General features: G+C 43.3%; 1 protein-coding gene across 1 annotated transcript in view; it reads left to right on the top strand.

Annotated features, from left to right (window-relative positions):
* LOC120936099 (septin-2) overlaps positions 1 to 20,234 on the top strand; it is a 130,033-nt gene that overhangs the window by 60,107 nt on the left and 49,692 nt on the right. Inside the window, exons 6-7 of the mRNA XM_040348219.1 lie at positions 1,711 to 1,845; positions 5,819 to 5,936. Of these exons, the coding sequence (XP_040204153.1) occupies positions 1,711 to 1,845; positions 5,819 to 5,936 (253 nt within the window). The remainder of the gene's footprint in view (positions 1 to 1,710; positions 1,846 to 5,818; positions 5,937 to 20,234) is intronic.

Below are 20,234 nucleotides of genomic sequence, written 5' to 3'. Positions count from 1 at the left end.
CTTGCTGTACTAATGAGTACAATACCGCACCACAACTGCATGAATTGCATTCTATTCAGTTGAATGGGGATAATTTTGAGCAAAGCCTCATAGCACCACTCTGCTGTCACATGTTTTTACCGTACCTCCCCCAACATAAGTGTAAATTATGCCTTTAAGTTTGAAAGACATTCACCCCCCCCCCCCATTAAAAAAAATTACCTACGCCCCTGGATAGAATAGTAGATGGATAAAACCCCTGTTAGTTTTTTGTGCCATCTCTGTACTAATTGCCTTTTACTCCTGTCCTGTAGCTACAACAGGAAGTTACAGGAATTCTCTTCAGTTTGAGCTAAATCACATGTGATTTCACAGGTGCCCCCTTTGCAAGATTTATGCTTTATTTCACTCTTTCTGTTCTGGTGACCTTTTTGGACTTCCCATAACTTTCTGTCCATTTGACAATGTTCACAAATTCAAAATGATATTAATAAAGTCTCTCCCTTTTATATTTTTTTTTACAAACGTGTTATACTTGCCTGCTCTGTGCAGTGGTTTTGCACAGAGCAGCCCGGATCCCCCTTTTCTTGGGTCCCTCGTAGACGCTCCAGGCCCCTCCCTCCTACCGAGTTCCCCCACAGCAAGCAGCTTGCCACTGCTCTGTGTGTGTCCATTCAGACATGGAGCCCCGGCCCAACCCCACCCCCTCTCTTTCCTCATTGGCTCAATGACTTTGATTGACAGCAGCGGGAACCAATGGCACCCACTGCTGTGTCTCAGACAATCAGGAGGGAGGGCCCCGGACAGCCGAGACTCTCGTGCAACATCGCTGGATCGAGATGGTGCTCAAGTTAGTATGAAGGGGGGGGGGGCTGTTGCACACCGTTGTTTTTTTTTTTTTTACCTTCGTGCATAAAAAAATGATTACAGGACTGCAAAAATGTGTGTGTTTTCCATTTGCCTAGTGTTTAGTTCTAAGTAGGTTGGAATATCTTTTTGTATTGTCTCATTTTTTGTTAAAAGAATGTTTGGAACTCTAATATGTTAAGCTTCAAGAAATAAAATAACCACCTTAGAGAAATATTTTTGTGTCCAAGACTTTTGTACAGAACTTTGTATATCTGTGTGTGTGTGTATACAACTTATAAACTGTAAAATTAAATTCACCCAAAATCCTTATAGTGTAGGTAAAACAATATTTATGTGAGTATCTACTGTTTGTTTCAAGTTTTATTATTATAGCTTTTTGTGCTTTAGGCATGGCCCCATGTTTACTACGTGATATATGTATTTTCTCCAGGAAGTCCTACCAATTTTGAGCTGTCTCATTTCCTGAGGTTTAATGTTTTTGATATTGTTGGTAGAAAAGGATGAGCATCTGTTAACACAGCTGGCTGTGAGCCTCCTTGTGCTCTGAGCTTTTCATTACACAATATAGCCCTTTTATTGCATTCTAATACACACACCTAACACCGCAGGCAATGTTTAATAAGCAGCACTGAAAATCCATTTGGCTTTATTTTTCTCCCAGACTGAAATTTTACTGAGTGCACGGCTGGACAACATGCCTTCTACTGTAACAAATGTGGCCCTATGTTAAACATGTATATAAAATATAACTTTTCTTAATATTTGTGTAGTTTTTTACAGTGGTGGAAAAAGTAAACTGCATTTTTTTTTGCTTTTATAACCTATATAACAATCAAAGCAACTTTTTTTTTTTATCTTCAGTTTCAAAACAATCATTCAATATATCGATAACCAGTTTGAGCGCTACCTGCATGATGAGAGCGGCCTGAACAGACGGCACATCATTGATAATCGCGTTCACTGCTGCTTTTATTTCATCTCCCCTTTTGGACATGGGTAAGCCTATTTACAAACCACAAATGTTAAGTGAGACACCTTGGAGCTCTTCAGTGTTTATTTCAGAGTGGAGATTCAAAAACCACTTCCTACTTGCATGCATGTGCTCCAGCAATGTGCGCACAATATTGCAAAGGCTGCCTGATGTTAAAATATTGAAAATGCCTGCTCAATAAAGGCCAGTCATGCAGCTTATGTTTTCCACTGGAAGCACAAGTGAGATGGAGACAACACAGGAGTACAATTGGGAGACAGAGTATTACCTCCCTATTACAGGAAGTAGGTATGCATCGATACCATGTGATCGTTGGGGGAAGAAGATGGCTGTGAAGAAGGGGATGGGAGGGTCATTGGGAGAAATGGGGGCAGAGGTGACAGCTGGTGGGAGGGCAGGAGGACGAAACACGGTTGATGTAGAAAGGTTTCCCCGTGGGGCTTTGGACAGCAGGGTATTGGAATCAAAGAAGAAATTGAGTAATGGTTGTATAAAATATAATTTAATAAAAAGTTGTCAAATAACATAGAAATTGGATACAATGAAAATAATAAAAAACATTTTTCTGGTTTAGTAATACAGTATAATTCCACAATGGATATAAATAAAACCAGTTGTATATTGCATAATGCTACATGTTGTGCGTGCCCTCATGCTTTTAGACCTGTATAAGGTCTCTTCAGGGGGATAGTGGATTCTAAAAAATATATACACTTTACATATATTTACAATTAGAAAAACATGTCATTAAATCTCACATAAATAAACCAAGGAGGAATGTTTACCATTAAACCGTTGAGTGGATATTCTAATGACCAGAGATTATATAAGCTGTTGAAGGATCCAAGGGGAGCCTCATATGCGCCGCCCAAAACACCCAAAGGGGACTAACCTACCCCGAGGGGCTTACAAGGCCCCACACTGAGAACGCCCTCAAAAAGACGAGGGAGCCGATGCCTGCAATGAGCACCCGATTATTAGCCATGTATTAGAAAGAGGTTTAAATATATTGTTTCATAGCACATTTTGCTAGAGTGTCAGTTAGACTATAAATGTTGATAGACATACATAATATAAAAGGGACTAGCAGCAAATTGACGGTGCGTATTGGTCAAGGACGACATAATAAACATATTGGTACAAAAATTGTGTAAGGGATTCGTTGGCATATATTGTAAAAATAAAAAATAAATATTAACACCTTAATGTGTTCTCTGGAAGATAATGCAGTGTATTTATGTGAAAGACTGACGATAAAGGCAGTCAGAGGTGCATGAGTGTGAAAAATATAAATAAATAATTTTGTTAGTATAAAGATGAATTGGAACAAAAAGTGGGAAAAGTGATCAACCCAATTACGGATTGTGCATATACTTTGGTGATTTACCTTGTGTGGTACACAACACAGGGAGGACAGGGGGGCACATTACAGGGTGTGTAGGAGGGCACAGTACAGGGGTCACTTCTGGCAGTGCACTAGGCAGAGCTCCAGAGTTGCAGTAGCTAGCAATGCACATCGTAGCTGTAAGGGAATGAGATGAGGAGGAGCTTTTAGCACTGTGCCCAAGATGTGTACAATGTGGGGATGGGAGACTGCCGTCAAGTGTCAGGTGTTGGTGGAGGGCTTGGAAGGAGGGAGCCCGCCCCTCCCCAGTACTCCCCTAGATCAGGGCATGATCTTACCTTTGCTACTCGTGCTGGTGGGATGTCTACTGCTCCAATCCCCACCGGTTCTCCTCTCCATGCCCTGTTATTGGAGCACTACAGGGCAGTGCCCAGGTTGGCCCATGCATCGAGACTGCCCTGGACCAGAGGAGACAGCTGGCCAGCGGGGAGGAGAAGGAGGCGTTCCACTCCCAAGCTGCCATTACTTCCGGTATCAGTTTCGGGTATCGGAGCATTTTCGCAAACGCTGATGCTCGCGAAGATGCCTAGTATCGGCACCTATGCACCCCTAAATGGAAGTGCCTGAGCAAGCACTTTCAAGATTGGAATAGCAGGTGGTGTTATGTCTATGAAAGCTATTGATTTAAAAAGACTGAACATTTTGAAATCACATTAATATGTTAAATAATATATTGGATTTTACATCTACTTTAAAGTGGAACTCAATTGCTGAATACATCTCTCCATCCCCCCAACCCACTTCCATACCAAGATCTCTCAAAATCTGGCGTATGTGGCCATTTATTTGGGGCCCTTGCGCCGCATCTGCGTATGCACAGGGGATTTCTGCTCATCAACACAAGCACCCCCATTTCTGGCATCTGAGTGCCATAGCTGTTTGTGGCGCTTGAGTGCAAACACACACACGTCTGTTCTGTGCATGGTCTGCACATGTGCACCTTTAGTAACTCACTGTTATCCCTCCTGGGATTGCTTTAACGTCCTATCCCAGGAAACAGTGGGGCTTGGTCGAGGCAGTAAAGCAGAAAAATCATTAAAGTTAAAAAAAAGGTTTTTTTTTACATTTCTGTGAGAGCAGGGGGGCACGGAAAAAAAGTTGCTTTACTGAGTAAAGTTTCCCTTTTAAGTGTATCTAAACCCCAAAACTAAAATTTAAAGCCTAAGTGTAGTCAAGATAAAAAACACAAACCTCAGCACAAGGGACATGAATTTTTGCACAGCTACTACAGCCTCTATAAATAAAACTGGTTCTCTTTTTATTTTACTGTTTAGGCTTTATTATGTTGAAATTTAGCATTCGCTCAACCTCTTCAGGTCCGCCCTATAGCAGTTTTGCCGCCGGCTCGCACCCACTGTGATCACACACAGCGGGAGCCCTGCAGCAGGTACCGCGGACTTGATGTCTGCCGTCACCCTCCGATATTCGAGCAGAGAGGCAAAATGTAAGCAAGGCAGATCGCTATTCTGGCAGGAGGGAAGGCATGGAGCTTGTGTCTCTGCAAAGCAGGGACTAGGAGACATGTCTTTCCCTAGTAAAAGCACCTCTCACAGTTTAAACAAACACCGGCTAGTTGACCCTTTGATCGCCCCTGATGTGAATCCCTTCCCAACCAGTGTCATTAGTACAGTGAATATTTTTAGCACTAATCACTGTATTAGTGTCACTGATCCCCAAAAAGGGTCAGAAGTGTCGGTGTCAGAATGTCCACCGCAATATCGCAGTCCCGCTATAAGTCGTTGATCACTGCCGTTACTAGTTAAAAGAATAAGTAAATAAAAATATCCCATAGTTTGTAGACGCTATAACATTTGCACAAACCAATTAATATGCGCTTATTTGGATTTTTTTTACCAAAAATATGTAGCAGAAAACATATTGGCCCAAATCCATGAAAAAATTTGATTAAAAAAAATATATATTTTTGCAGAAAGTAAAAAATATACATATTTCTTTTAAAAATTGTCAGTCTCTTTTTGTTTTGTAGCGCAAAAAAAAAAAAAATGCAGAGGTGATCAAATACCACCAAAAGAGAGCTTTATTTGTGGGAAAAACAGGACATCAATTTTATTTGGGTACAGTGGAGCATTAACACGCAATTGTGAGTTTGCCCTCGTTCACACTGAACACGGCTTTGAAATCGTGCAAGTTCATCTGAACTCGCACAATTTCAGTCCGACCTCGGGTTCGACTTGAAAAGACATCTGTGCGTGTTCATGCACAGATGTCTATTGAAATTGCCCTCAAAGTCACCACAATTAGTGCAGGAACTACTTTTGTAAATTGGTGCAGCGCCGCAAAGACAGCATTGCACCGACTGGGACGCTTCTAATGCCCCATCAAATTTCGAGAATATTTTGGGTACTTTGGGATGGTTGTGTTTGAGGTTTCAGTATTATTTTAAATGGAACCCATGAAAATAGGAATATTGGGTGCTGCCATTGTTGACTTGTTTTTAAGGACAAGTTATGGGGATTTCCCTTTTACCAACTACATTCAGTTACTTTTTTCTGTATGATTCACAAGCCATATTACTCATACTATTCCTTTTTTTTTTTTTTTTTATAACCCAGATTGAAACCGTTGGATGTGGAATTCATGAAAGCTCTTCATGGAAAGGTTAACATAGTGCCTGTTATTGCTAAAGCAGACACCCTGACCTTGAAGGAGAGAGAGAGGCTTAAGAGAAGAGTGAGTACCACACTGTGCTGAAAAAGGATCAAGTAATCATAAGATATTTTATTAGACATGATCATTTTAAAAAACAAAGTTGTTTAACAGTTGTGTTTTGGGGCTGATTTATTGAGGTCCATGTTGACACATACCAAATGAATACCACATGTCTATAAAAGCTGGATATTTTCTTTGATTTGCCTGAAAATAACCGACTGATGAGGATCACTACCTGGGTGTTTTTTAGTTTTGGGAGCTTTTTTGGTACATAAAGTCCCTTAAACCCAGCTTCCCCTACCCCTTTCTTTCTAGGTCCGAAGGGAAACCATAAAATATTTATCGTGTGTGCCAGAAACAGGGCTGCGTGTGATTTGTGTTTGGCAAGCACAGCCATTGTACAGAACAAAGGCAATTCTTCCTTTGTGTTCTTTTGGAAGATACATTTTGAGCTCCTTGGCCATTACTATAACATATATGGACTTCATTTCATATTGGTAATGCAGACATGGTTGACATAGGGTTTGTTCCGTAGTCTAAAAACTTGACTGACTAATCAAAACTGAGAAGCTCCATTATGCACTAAATGGTTATCTTTCTGGTACCAAAAAATATTTTTTTTTGCAAACGTATTCTGTATTTTAAAACTAAGATAATCAATAAAACGTGAACTGGTGTTCAAAAGATAAAAACAGCGCTGTGAGTGGGTAATATTCACTCCAAATATAAAAATTATTCCTGGATGTCGGTGATGGTGTGGAAGGTGATCAAAGGGTGGTATAAGTGCACCTGATACCTAGAGATACACCAAATGTGGATAAATCCCCAATTGGGGTGTACGCTTACCACAGCAAACCAATGTATGATTTGCTCTCAGACCATCAGATCAAACAGGTACTGCATGGGTTAAATACTCAAGCGGAGTTACATGTAAAGACAAAGAACAACATTCTCATGGTGCAATAACGTCTACACATTAGCCCCTGACCAAGATGGGAAAAGTCCCCTAGTGAATGCCCGTACAGTATTGTGAATAATAAAAAACCGTAAAGAGTTCACCAACTTCACTGATGTCCTCCTGTCCACAGGGGCCGCGCAAGTGCTGCGGATGCGATGAAAAGCTTTTTCCCGGCTGTGGTTGGTAGTCAGTGGAGCGCAGTGGAACGCACAAAAACTTCCTGTGTAGCGCTGTGTAGCCACGCTCTGACGCGTTTTTGCCACTTCCGACTTTAACTGAGGGCGTGGCTACGTGGCGCCGTCAATATCCCTTTATACCCATGCAGCTAGCGGCTATTGGATGAGTGATTGCCGCCCGCCGGATCTGATTGGTGCTACTTGATCCGGATGTCAGGCAGGACATCAGCCGGGCTGTTATTGGGTTTTAAAAGAGCATATCTGAAGGAAATCCAAACTAAACTTTTAATGCGGTCAAACATACATGACCATAATAAATAAATAAAATTACACACCCACTCGCTAGTCGTTCTCTATAGGGGAATGGTCTAATGAAAACGGTACGGACGAGCAGAGCTGTGTTAAAATACTGTCAGTATACTGACATAAAACAAATATTCATAATAAGAGGGGAAATCTTGTATTGTAAATATAAATATAAGTGTAAGTATAAGTATATAAGAGGCGAATCCACGAGGCTATAAATAATTATCTTATAATGTGTTAAGAGCGCTGCAGATAGGGTTATCCAATCACAGTGACTGTGGGCGTGTCTATCAGTCGGCCTTATCCCCCACATAAATACGGGGAATGGCAAAATAGAACGTGTATTAGCCGTATGCTAAAAACTTTATAAGAATAAGTGGGCACACTTTTTTTAAAAAATATTTTTATAATAAACCGTGACGAGAGTGTTTAGATGCTGCAAGCTTGACTAATTCACCATGTTCGGGAGGTCATTCCTGTCTCAGTCACAAGAATCTGTATTGTACAAGGCAGCGCCTATAGGTCATGGGTGAATGCCAAAAATGCACAGTGACATGCATCTGAAAAAAGTGGCGCACATATATGCACATGAGACGTGCATGTGCTAAACTTGTGTTCATAGGCCGACTTATTTTATAAGAGAATGAAACAGTTGTTCCTTAACAGAGGACCGTTTCCAGCATGTATATTAAAAATATATATACATGAGCATCCTATAGAGATCGTTTAGAATGACACCAAAGAAAAAAACCAATATATATACTAAAGAAAGTTAAAAGTATATACATATGGGGGAATATGCCTGATTATTATTAGTATTCTGTTTTTTAACCAGGTAAATAGAAATTGCTCTTTTAATCCATCAGTTGGAGGTTTAGGTTGCAGTATCTCCTTTTTGTAAAAAGCATATATACAGAGCTCAATAGCAAATGTGTGTGGGTGCCATTAAGAATTACCCACTTCAGTACCGACTCTTTCACCCCTTCCTGACCAGGCCAGGTTTCATTTTTTTAGGGCTGTCTTGGTGGTATTTAATCACCACTGTTTTTTTTTCTATTTGTTCTGTATTAAACATAAAAAGACTGAGAATTGGGAAAAAAAAATGTTTTTCCCAATTTCTGTTGAAAAACATTCTTGTAAATAATCAGTGTCCCTCCCCCTCCCCAGGAAGGCATCAGCCACCGTGGTTGATGCCTTCCTGGGGGGGTATGGGGGGGGGGGGGTACACTCAACTTTACTTCATCTATGCCTATCCAAATACATTCCTGGACTCTATGTAGCCACACCTCTCTTTGATAGTTGTAGGTTAGGCTGTTATCCATATTAATAAGACTTATATTTGTCTAGATGGGTGAACTTTCAAGTCTCTGACACTACGGACCAAACACAGTTTTTAAAAGGCTTTGGATATACCACCAACACCCCCCCCCCCCATATTGCTTCTTCTCCCTTCCTTAATCGTCCCGGGGCCCACCGTATATTTCTAATATACGATACTCTGCATGAAGAAACACTTGTACTCCTTTGCTACATAATATATGGCCGCTAGCGTTGGCAGGCTATTATTTTTTCACCATATGATGAGTCGTGAAGTCCATCCTGAAGTTTCCCATATGGGGATAATCTTGTGCTGACAAGATAGTGAGACCTGTTCCTTCCTTCCAACAATCCCTGAATTGTGCCCTGACGAAGCAAAATGGTGAAACACGTTGACGCACAGGGGCTCACTGCTGTCCAATTGGTGTCAACCTCTTGTTTTACACCATAGGTTTATTTATGCATATTTTGTGTTAAGTGTATGTTTTTTTAATTCTTTCCATACTTGATCTGTTTGTAAATGATTCGCTGTTAATTAATAAAAATACAATTTTTTATTCTACGCTTTCATTTTGCCTACAAAGTCCGATCTAGAGCCTTTTGACTTTTCATTTTTTCCATTAATTTAACCCCATGTGGATGTGGCTTCAGGAGTGTTCTAATTTTTGCAGTTGTAGAGTCCACAAACTATGGTACATATAGTACAGTAATCTGTTTTTGTCTGTGTGCAAGTGTAACTACAAAATGAGAGTGAGAATACTTACCTTTACCACTGCATGTACCTCTAGAATGCCACTTTATTCAATAGAAATTCTCCTTTGAAATCTGCAGGCAAATTAACACTTCAGGAGTGTCGATCTTCTGGGTTGTTTGCAGCTCTCACTGGTTTCTCCCTCTGACCTCCACACATTACAGGATAGAGCAGTGAAGATGAAGGTCTGAAGAAAGAACCAGTAAGAGCTGCAGGGGACCCAGGTGTTTTTACACACACTAAAGCAGAATTTAGAGGAGGATTTCTATTGAATAGAATGCAGGAAGTATTGCATTTTTTTATCCTATACAAATTCAGCACAATTTCTTTTGTGGTTCAACAGGCAAATGTTTTGCTTATTTCCAGTATGTGCTCAGCTGTAAATATGTGTCATTTTACCCTAAAACTAAATTTCCTGCCATTGTTTGAATACTTTTACTGTGGCTGGGAAATCCCAGTAGATGTTACATGTTGGTTATTTTGGCATGCTGGTCATCTGATTTGCTCTTACAGAAAATATTTTAAGTAGTATTTGGTCTTTTTATGTAGAACCTGATTATACAGGGATTCGCTTAGCAATCTGCCTTTTTCATTAATCTTACCGCGCTAGTAGCTGGGAACCGAGCAGTTAAATATAAGGTATTTATGTGGCATCTCAGCTGATTTACACAGTTAAGCTAAGCATTGTAATCCTGCATTGCTAATTAACCAACAGCCCCCCCCCCCGCCCCCCGCCTGCCTGTTTATCATCAAAAAGTTTCAAACCTCGTTTGATGGCAGGAGAGTAAGGCTGTCCGGACCTAGATTGTAACTTTTGATGTTCATGTTAAAAATAGGGGAGTTTAGGTTACAGAACATCATGATCCCATGTGTTGCTAGAATTTTATTCAATGTTCATATTTTATGATGATGACAAACTGTACACAGTGTTCAACCTTGAAAGGTTACACTGACTTTTATTTTGTGACACCCCTCCAATTATTCATGTGTGGTGGTTGGCATTTTCTCAGTATAAAATGTTATGAATTTTAAGACAAGTTCTCTGAGAAAAACATCAGTAACACCTTGCTTTGCCATTTTTTTATTTTGTTCGAAGTATTGTTTGTTTCTATTTAAAATTACCACATATTGTAAGCCCAGTACACTACACTAATTAAGCCTGCTACAGAATTCAAAGATCAGTGCGCGACCATTTTCCCCAACAGTGTGTGTATTAGAGCTGTGCGATTAATCGCTTAAAAACTTGCGATCTTGATTCAAGCACCCTCACGAATCCGGCATTTCCACAATTCTATGTAACAAGTGCAGAGCTGCTCTCTTCTCACAGCTGTCAAAAAAAGAAGCTGGGAAATGTTTATCAACATTGATCAGCGCTGAGAGATAACTATAAGGCCCCTTTCACACTGAGGCGGATTTCAGGCGTTTTAGCGCTAACAATAGTGCATAAATAACGCCTGAAATAATCCTGCCCCAGCATTCTCAATGTGAAAGCCCGAGAGCTTTCACACTGAGGCGATGCGCTGGCGGGAGGAAAAAGAATCTCCAGCAAGCAGCATCTTTGGAGCGGTATAGGAGCGGGGTGTTTAGAATTCCTGCGAGCCTCAATCAACTCAAAGCCTAATAGATTTTACTAACCACCTGCAAGCGTTACACACGTCTCACAAGCTTGTGCACATAGACAAAAATAGTAAATTATACGCTGCGCTTTGGAATATTGCACAATAAATGCGTGCTAAAGATTAAAACAAACACATGTAGTGTTAATGTGACATAGATGTGATATGACCAAAATAAAAAACATAATTATGTCAATTAAAACAGTAATAGAGTGCTCATGTGCATCCAAGTGCTTTGTAACACGGATATAAGTGTCCGGTGGTATATAGGGAACAATACTAGTCCCACTTTAAATAGCAAAAATGCTATTGTGCAAAAACAAGTCTTTTTATAAAAACAATGCTGTGACAGTCCCGTTAAAAAAAAAAAAAAAGTGCATATGCGTGGTATGCAGTAATGGCACTGCTGACATGCTTATAAATCCATGTGTCTGAAAATGATTGACAGGTGTTGCAGGTCATGCATTGGTGCTCTCATTCCAGTGACCCCCTAGGTATTAAATGCTCACCTTGGAGCGTGCGACTTAGCGATTATGCTCAATCAGTACATGCTTGTGAACCACCCCTGGGTTCTATATGGTAACAGACAGTATCCTGGGCTTCCCACGCAGTATCTCGGGAATAATGGGGAATAAAAAAAACCTTGATAGTGTGATATCGCTTTAAACGTTTTATTAAACAAATCAGAACAACCCCCCAGTGGTGTGCTCACATGTACCAGGTGCGTCAGTTCACCATTCTGTGTATGGCATGAAATATTACAGCAGCTGGTTTTGGAATGGTGTATGTTTCCTCCTAAGCAGGTAAACTGGCTGTCGTATCGTCTATCCCCTACACGTGTTCGATGCAGGGTAATCGTATCTTCATCAGGGGAAATTCTCTGTGTTACAAAGCACTTGGATGCACATGAGCACTTTATTAATATTTTAATTGACATAATTGTTTTTATGTTGGTCATATCACATCTATGTCACATTAACACTACATGTGTTTGTTTTAATCTTCAGCACACTTGTATTTATGACTGTTCCTCCTTCTACTGCATGAACTTGAAGAAAAAGCTGCATTTTGTTTTAAAGCAGGGACAGGGGTGGGGGTGTGTGTATACACGGTGTCTTGAAAAAGTATTGATACTCCTTGAAATTTCCCACATTTTGTCCATGTTACAACCAAAAAACTTAAATGTATTTTATTGTGATCTTATATAATAGACCAACAAAAAGCGGCACATAATTGTGAAGTGAAAGGAAAATAATAAGTGGTTTCAATATATATATATATTTTTTTTTTTTTTTTTTACAAATAAATATCTTAAAAGTGTGGTGTGTCAATACTTTGTAGAACCACCTTTCGCTGAAATTACAGCTGGAAGTCTTTTTGGCTATGTCTCTACCAGCTTTGCACATCTAGAAAGTAACATTTTTGTGCATTCTTTCTTGTAAAATATCTCAAGCTCTGTCAGATTGGATGGAGAGCATCTGTTAGCAGTCACAGATTCTCAATTGGATTTAGGTCTGGATATTGACTGGACCATTCTAACACATGAATATGCTTGGATTTAAACCATTCCGTTGTAGCTCTGGCTGTATGTTTAGGGTCGTTGTCCTACTGGAAGGTGAACCTCCACCCCAGTCTTAAAGGGGTGGTTCACCCTAAAAACTACTTTTTTTTTTATTACAATGGCCCCCCACATTACAATACGATTAAGGCTATTATTATTTTTTTGAAGCTCTACATACCTTTGTACAGCATATTCACCCGTTGCGAGTCCCGCGGGAGTGGGCGTTCCTCACATGTCTGTGATTGACATTTTGACCAAAAACGAGCTCCCCCCCCGTCGCGAAAGGAGCCGAACGGCGATGCGCATGCGCAGTATAGCGCCGACTCGCCGTTCGGCTCCTCTTTGCCAACCGTGACGCAGCTTACTCGACGGGGGGGAGCTCGTTTTTGGTCAAAATGTCAATCACAGACATGTGAGGAACGCCCACTCCCGCGGGACTCGCAACGGGTGAATATGCTGTACAAAGGTATGTACAGCTTCAAAAAAATAATAGCCTTAATCGTATTGTAATGTGGGGGGCCATTGTAATAAAAAAAAGTAGTTTTTAGGGTGAACCACCCCTTTAAGTCTCGTACACGATCCAATTGTTGGCCAACCGAGCGTCTGATTTTTGTCTTAAGGACATGTGCCAGGATCTTGTCTTGCATACTAACGGTACACAATTGTTGTGCAACAAACACAAACATAGTGATGTGCTACGAGGAATTTTAGCTCTTGGGCGACACCCTTTGGGCCCCTTCTGCTAATTTCGTGTTTGAGTATTGATTCCAAGCATGCGTGTTTGTACTTTCGACTTTTGTGCGACAGATTTGTGTACTGACCATCAGAAAATCTGACAACAAACCATTGTCTGCCAAAAACATACTAGGATGTCATCCAACATTTGTTGGCCAATTGTCAAAATGAGCGCACTAACGGTAAGATTTTAGGACAGCAGTCTGTCAGCAGACAATTCCCTGACAACAATTGCATTGTGTGTACGAGGCTTGTCCCCCACATGGCTTCTCGCAAACTGGACTTCTTATGGTTTTCTTTCAACAGTGGCTTTTTTTCTTGGCACTCTTCCATAGGCCAGATTTGTGGAGTGCATGATTAATAGTTGTCCTGTGGACAGGTTCTCCCACCTGAGCTGTTGATCTCTGCAGCTCCTCCAGAGTTACCATGGGTCTCTTGGCTGCTTCTCTGATTAATGCTCTCCTTTCCTGGTCTGGCTGTTTTTAAGTTGACGGCCATGTCTTAGTAGGTTTGCAGTTGTGCCATACTCTTTCCATTTTCAGATGATGGATTGAACAGTGCTCATTGAGATGTTTAAAGCTTGGGATATTTTTTGATAGCCTAATCTTGCTTTAAACTTGTCTACAACTTTATTTCTGACCTGTCTGGTGTGTTCCTTGGCCTTCATGCATTCCTCTGGGAGCCCCCTCAGCTAGCTGTGTGTTGAGGGGGAACTCCCAATCTGGGCTGTGTGTGTTCATATACGCACACAACGCCGATAAACCATGCCTCTATTCCCTCCTCACAGGAGTTTGACTGATAGCATCCTGTGGCTCCCCCTGCCCTGTGCCGCACCCTGTACAGGACAGTGAATGCATGATATAAAAAGAGCATCTTCAGCAGGCCCTCATGCTAATAAATGGTCTTTCTTTATCGTACATCACGGGACACAGAGCGGCATTCATTACTATATGGGTTATATGGAGTACCTTCAGGTGTAGACACTGGCAATCTCAAACAGGAAATGCCCCTCCCTATATAACCCCCTCCCATAGGAGGAGTACCTCAGTTTTTTCCGCCAGTGTCTTAGGTGTTAGTCATGGTTTAGCTTGCCTCCACATCCTTGGGATTAGGTGAGCTAACCGGTTCTGTCCAAAAAAGCCTCAGCGCTAAAGTGGTCAGTAACCGGACCCCAAACCCTTGGGGTATAGCCCATAATGCTTTTCTTTTTAGAGAGCTGGACCCTGGGCCCAGAACTTAGAAACCTTTGGGTGCCTAATGTTTCTGTTGCCAGAGTGCTATATGGGCCCAGGACAGTGGATCCTTCATAGGAACCCAGGGCCTGAAGGTCTAGACATCCCCACCGAGATGGGGGAAGATTGGGCCTCTTGCTTGGCAAAGTCCTGCGGCATGGAGCAGGTAAGTGAGGGGAAAACTTGCGGAACTTGGTTCTTAGCAGGTTTTTTCTGGGGGGTCACAGGGGACATGCCTAAAGTTATGCGCTGCATCTGGCAAACTAGTCACATATCATAAAGATAGGATGGCTCTATATGTATTATTCCCCATAAGATGTGACCTCCCTTGTAGTGTTGGAAAAGCATTGAGTGGGGCCTGTGTGATATAAAAGTATATGTGTGTGTCAGAGAGCTGTGCTTACCTGCAAGCCTCCAGGCGATGCTCCATTCAGTCTTCCTCCTCACGGCCTGCAAAGCAGGCAAAACGCTGACCTCCTCATGGTTCCAGGCTGCAGGCTGCAGTTTGCTGGAGCAGAGAGGTCCCTTCCTCCCAACCCCACCCCCCCCCTGTCGGGAGGGGCATTTCCTGTTTGAGATTGCTGGGGGGGAAGGGCGGGTCAGTGGCTTAAGGAAGGGGCGGCCCTTCCTTGTTTGTTCCATATAGCTCATTCAATACTTTGGAACTGAGGAGGAAAGACCAGAACGGCAAGCACGGGGCGCCGAGGACACACAGTGGCCAGAAAGAATATTGCAGTCTTCAGAAAGACTGTTTTCAAGCCTAGGAATAGGCTGTTTCTTTTCCATCTCATAGTTTTTCTTGCAATACTACTCAGGGGGACAGAATGTTTTTTCTTTCCTAGATTTGAAAAAAAAAAAAAAGTGTCATCTAGGGGAGAGGAAGCATTTTTTATCCCCCAAACAGGTGTTTGGGCATTTAACTATTTATAAGTCCCAGGTACCAATAAGTAGCAGGTGTACCTCGGTATTGTACCATGGCATCAAAAAACAAGGGTACAAGAGGTGGGGATTCCCCCAGAGAGTCTGAGGTCTCGGACAAAGCTATGCCGCTGCTTTCCCCACAGGGAGCCTTGGGGCCATCGGGATCTGGGGCTGGAGCTGACGCGGGTCAGTCCAACCCTAAGATGGTCACGGAGGAGGTATTACTCACCTCTTTAAAAGAGATGCAGAAAAGCATGGGTAAAATGATAGCCGCAGCTATGCGGGGCAGTAAGCGGAATAGATCTCCGTCGCCCGAGCGCGGTCCTTTCCTCAGGGGAATTGGACGACCTCTTGGACAAGGACCAAGTAGGTTCAGGGATCGAAGATCCGGATACAGAGGAGTCTGGGGCAGTCTCCCTGAGGGAGAGCTGGTGGATTCAAGGATTGTCGGACTTGGTCCATAGGGCATTCAACTTGCCAGTACCAGATCTCCAGGTATCGACGGTTTCAGCTTTGGGCTCACTGAGGGCGCCTCAAAGCAATGCTGTGTTTCCGATCCATCCTCTATTAGAGGGAGTTTTGTTCCAAGATTGGAACAAGCCAGATAAGATCTTCTTACCACCTAAGAAGTTCTCTGTCCTATATCCTATGGAAGAAAAATTTTCCAAAAGATGGGCTACTCCTGCAGTGGACGCAGCCATCTCATGTGTTAACAAATCGTTAACATGCCCTGTAGAAAACATACAGGTGTTCAAGGATCCAGTTGATAAGCGCTTGGAAGCACTACTTAAGAACTCCTTCACTACTGCAGGGGCAGTAGTACAGCCAGCTGTGGCTGCGATTGGGGTCGCTCAAGCATTATCGGATCAATTTAAGCAGATGCTTAAACTTATTCCTGCCCAGCAGGCAGAAGAATTTTCGGATGTCCCTAAGGCCATATGTTTTATGGTAGACGCAATCAAGGATTCTATCCAGCAAGCGTCACGTTTATCGTTATCCCTTATCCATATGAGAAGACTCTTATGGTTAAAAGGCTGGGAGGCTGAGCCCCCATGCAAGAAGCTCCTGATAGGGTTCCCCTTCCATGGAGGACGACTCTTCGGAGAAGACCTAGATAAATACATTCAGACCATTTCAAACGGCAAGAGTACTCTCTTGCCAACTAAGAAGAAGGTTCAGGGGCCTGCGTTTAAACGACAGTATTCCCCTGGGCAGGGGCCCTCTAATGCCAAGCAGTATCGACGGCCTCCTGCAAAAGCAAACTTCGGCTTCAACAGCAAATCACAAGGACAGGCTGTTAGAGGCAAAAGGCAGTGGTTTCGCAAACCAGCAAAACCAGCCCCCAAGCCAACCTTATGAAGGGGCGCCCCCACCCACGAAGGTGGGGGGAAGGCTGCGACTCTTTTCAGAGATTTGGGAAGCCAGCATTCCCGACGAGTGGGTACGGTCTTCCGTGGCCACAGGCTACAAATTAGATTTCCTAAGGTTTCCTCCTCCTCATTTCCAGGAGTCGAGGATTCCAAACGATCCGCCTCGGATTCCGGCCAGTCCTGGAACAGGGGCTGGGTTTCTACTCCAACCTATTCATCATCCCAAAATCCAATGGAGATGTCAGGCCAATTTTGGACCTAAAAATGGTAAATGCATATCTAAAGATCCGCTCATTTCGGATGGAATCCGTGCGGTCAGCAGCTGCCACACTCCAGAAGGACGACTTCATGGCGTCCATAGACATAAAGGATGCCTACCTTCATGTTCCAATTTATCAGCCACATCAAAGATATCTACGCTTCATGGTGGCTTCGCGTCACTTCCAATTCGTGGCGCTTCCCTTCGGGTTGGCTACGGCCCCCCGGGTGTTCACAAAGGTCCTAGCTCCGATCCTAGCCAAGCTAAGGATCCAAGGGGTCACGATCCTAGCATACCTGGACGACCTCCTAGTCATAGACCACTCGTCTCCCGGCTTGGAGCGAGCAGTGGCCCTCACGGTCCAATACCTCGAGAGGTTCGGCTGGGTCCTAAATCGAGAAAAGTCAGCTTTCCAGCCCACAAGGCAGTTGGAATATCTCGGCATGAGATTAGACACAGAACAACAAGGAGTGTTCCTACCTCTGAGGAAGGTAAAAGCCATCAAGGAATTAATCCTACTGGTTCTAAGCAAGAAAGAACCGACTATTCGCCTATGTATGAGGTTACTAGGCAAGATGGTGGCCACGTTCGAGGCGGTACCATACGCCCAGAGCCACACTCGCATCCTACAGGCAGCCATCCTGTCAGCATGGAGCAGAAGGCCACAGGCCTTGGATATCCCGTTGCCGCTCTTATCAAGAGTCCGACAAAGTCTGTGTTGGTGGTTAGACCCTCAGAATCTACTGAAGGGGAAGTCTTTCAGCCCAGTGGCTTGGAAGATAGTGACCACAGACGCCAGCCTGACGGGCTGGGGAGCAATTTTGGATGGTTGCACTCGCCAAGGTACTTGGGCAAAGCCAGAGAAGCAGTTGCCCATCAACATCTTGGAGCTCAGAGCTGCTCGACTAGCCCTCAGGGCTTGGACGTCAAAATTGCAGGGGTTCCCGGTGAGAATTCAATCAGACAATGCCACGGTCGTGGCATACATAAATCACCAAGGGGGAACCAGGAGTCAAGCCGCTCAGAGAGAGGTGAGCTTGATTCTCCTATGGGCAGAGGCGCATGTGCCCTGCATATCGGCAATATTCATTCCAGGAGTGGACAACTTTCAGGCGGACTTCTTAAGCCGCCAGACTCTATGGCCGGGGGAATGGTCTCTGCATCCACAAGTCTTTCAAGCACTCTGCCAAAGATGGGGAGTGCCGGACGTGGATATCATGGCATCGAGACTCAACAAGAAACTAGACAGGTTCATATCCCGCTCAAGGGATCCGATGGCCTGCGGAACCGATGCGTTGGTTTGCCCTTGGCATCAGTTCAAACTTCTTTATGCGTTTCCCCCGCTCCAGTTACTACCCCGCCTGCTGCGCAGGATCCGGGTGGAACACATACCAGTCATCCTGGTAGCTCCAGCATGGCCCAGAAGGGCATGGTACTCACTCATCCTAAAGATGGTAGTGGGAGACCCTTGGACTCTTCCTCTACGGCCAGACCTGCTATCGCAAGGTCCGATCCTCCACCCTGCCTTACGGCATCTAAATTTGACGGCCTGGAAGCTGAATCCCTGATTCTCAGGGGTAGAGGTCTGTCTCAGAAAGTAGTCTCTACCCTAATCAGAGCCAGGAAACCGGTCTCTAGGGTGATTTATTACAGGGTCTGGAAGGCCTATGTAGGCTGGTGTGAGTCCAAGCGATGGCTTTCTCGCAAATTTACCATCGATAGAGTATTAAGTTTTCTCCAGCTAGGAGTGGATAAAGGATTGGCATTAAGCACAATCAAAGGACAGATTTCTGCTCTGTCAGTGTGGTTTCAGCGGCCGCTGGCCACCCACTCGCTGGTTAAGACCTTCCTTCAAGGGGTCTTACGTATTAGACCTCCAGTTAAATCCCCGCTTTGTCCGTGGGATTTAAATCTTGTTCTGTCAAGTTTACAGAAACAACCGTTTGAGCCGTTGGCTGAAATTCCTTTGGTTCTACTGACAAGGAAGTTAGTATTTTTGGTTGCCATAGTTTCCGCAAGAAGAGTTTCGGAGCTAGCGGCCTTATCCTGTAAGGAACCATATCTTGTTTTTCATAAGGACAGGGTCGTTCTCCGCCCTCATCCTTCCTTCCTACCGAAGGTCATATCCAGTTTTCATTTGAACCAGGATTTGGTATTACCATCCTTCTTCCCTAAACCTACTTCCAGAAAGGAAGGGTTGCTGCATACCTTGGATATTGTCAGGGCCATGAAGGCCTATCTTAAAGCTACAAAGAAGATCCGGAAAACAGATGTGCTGTTCATTCTACCGGATGGGCCCAAGAAGGGGCAGGCAGCTGCAAAGTCCACCATTTCTAGGTGGATTAAGCAATTAATCACTCAGGCCTACGGCTTGAAAGGGTTGCCTCCTCCAGTATCATTAAAGGCTCATTCTACTAGAGCCATGGGCGCCTCCTGGGCAGCACACCACCAGATCTCTATGGCTCAAGTTTGCAAGGCGGCAACCTGGTCTTCTGTCCACACGTTTACAAAATTCTACAAGTTGGACGTAAGAAGGAATACTGATACTGCCTTCGGGCAGGCAGTGCTGCAGGCTGCAGTTTGAGACCCTCGGATTCCGGGGGCTCCTCTTTTTTGAGTTAAATTTAAAATTTAAAATTATTTTTCTCAACTAAGTTGGATTTATTATGATTTGAGTATATCTCTAAATTAAATCCTTTTGTCTTGGAGATGTTCTCCCTCCCCTCATTGTAAGCATTGCTTTGGGACATCCCATATAGTAATGAATGCCGCTCTGTGTCCCGTGATGTACGATAAAGAAAAAGAGATTTTTAATACAGCTTACCTGTAAAATCTTTTTCTTGGAGTACATCACGGGACACAGAGCTCCCACCCCTCTTTTTTGAGGACCATTTTGGGAGGCATACTGCTTGCTACAAAACTGAGGTACTCCTCCTATGGGAGGGGGTTATATAGGGAGGGGCATTTCCTGTTTGAGATTGCCAGTGTCTACACCTGAAGGTACTCCATATAACCCATATAGTAATGAATGCCGCTCTGTGTCCCGTGATGTACTCCAAGAAAAAGATTTTACAGGTAAGCTGTATTAAAAATCTCTTTATTTTCTTTATGTATAGC

This window comes from Rana temporaria, chromosome 1, assembly GCF_905171775.1.
Source record: "Rana temporaria chromosome 1, aRanTem1.1, whole genome shotgun sequence".
Taxonomy (NCBI): Eukaryota; Metazoa; Chordata; class Amphibia; order Anura; family Ranidae; genus Rana; species Rana temporaria.
This window is presented reverse-complemented; position numbering and strand designations above follow the sequence as displayed.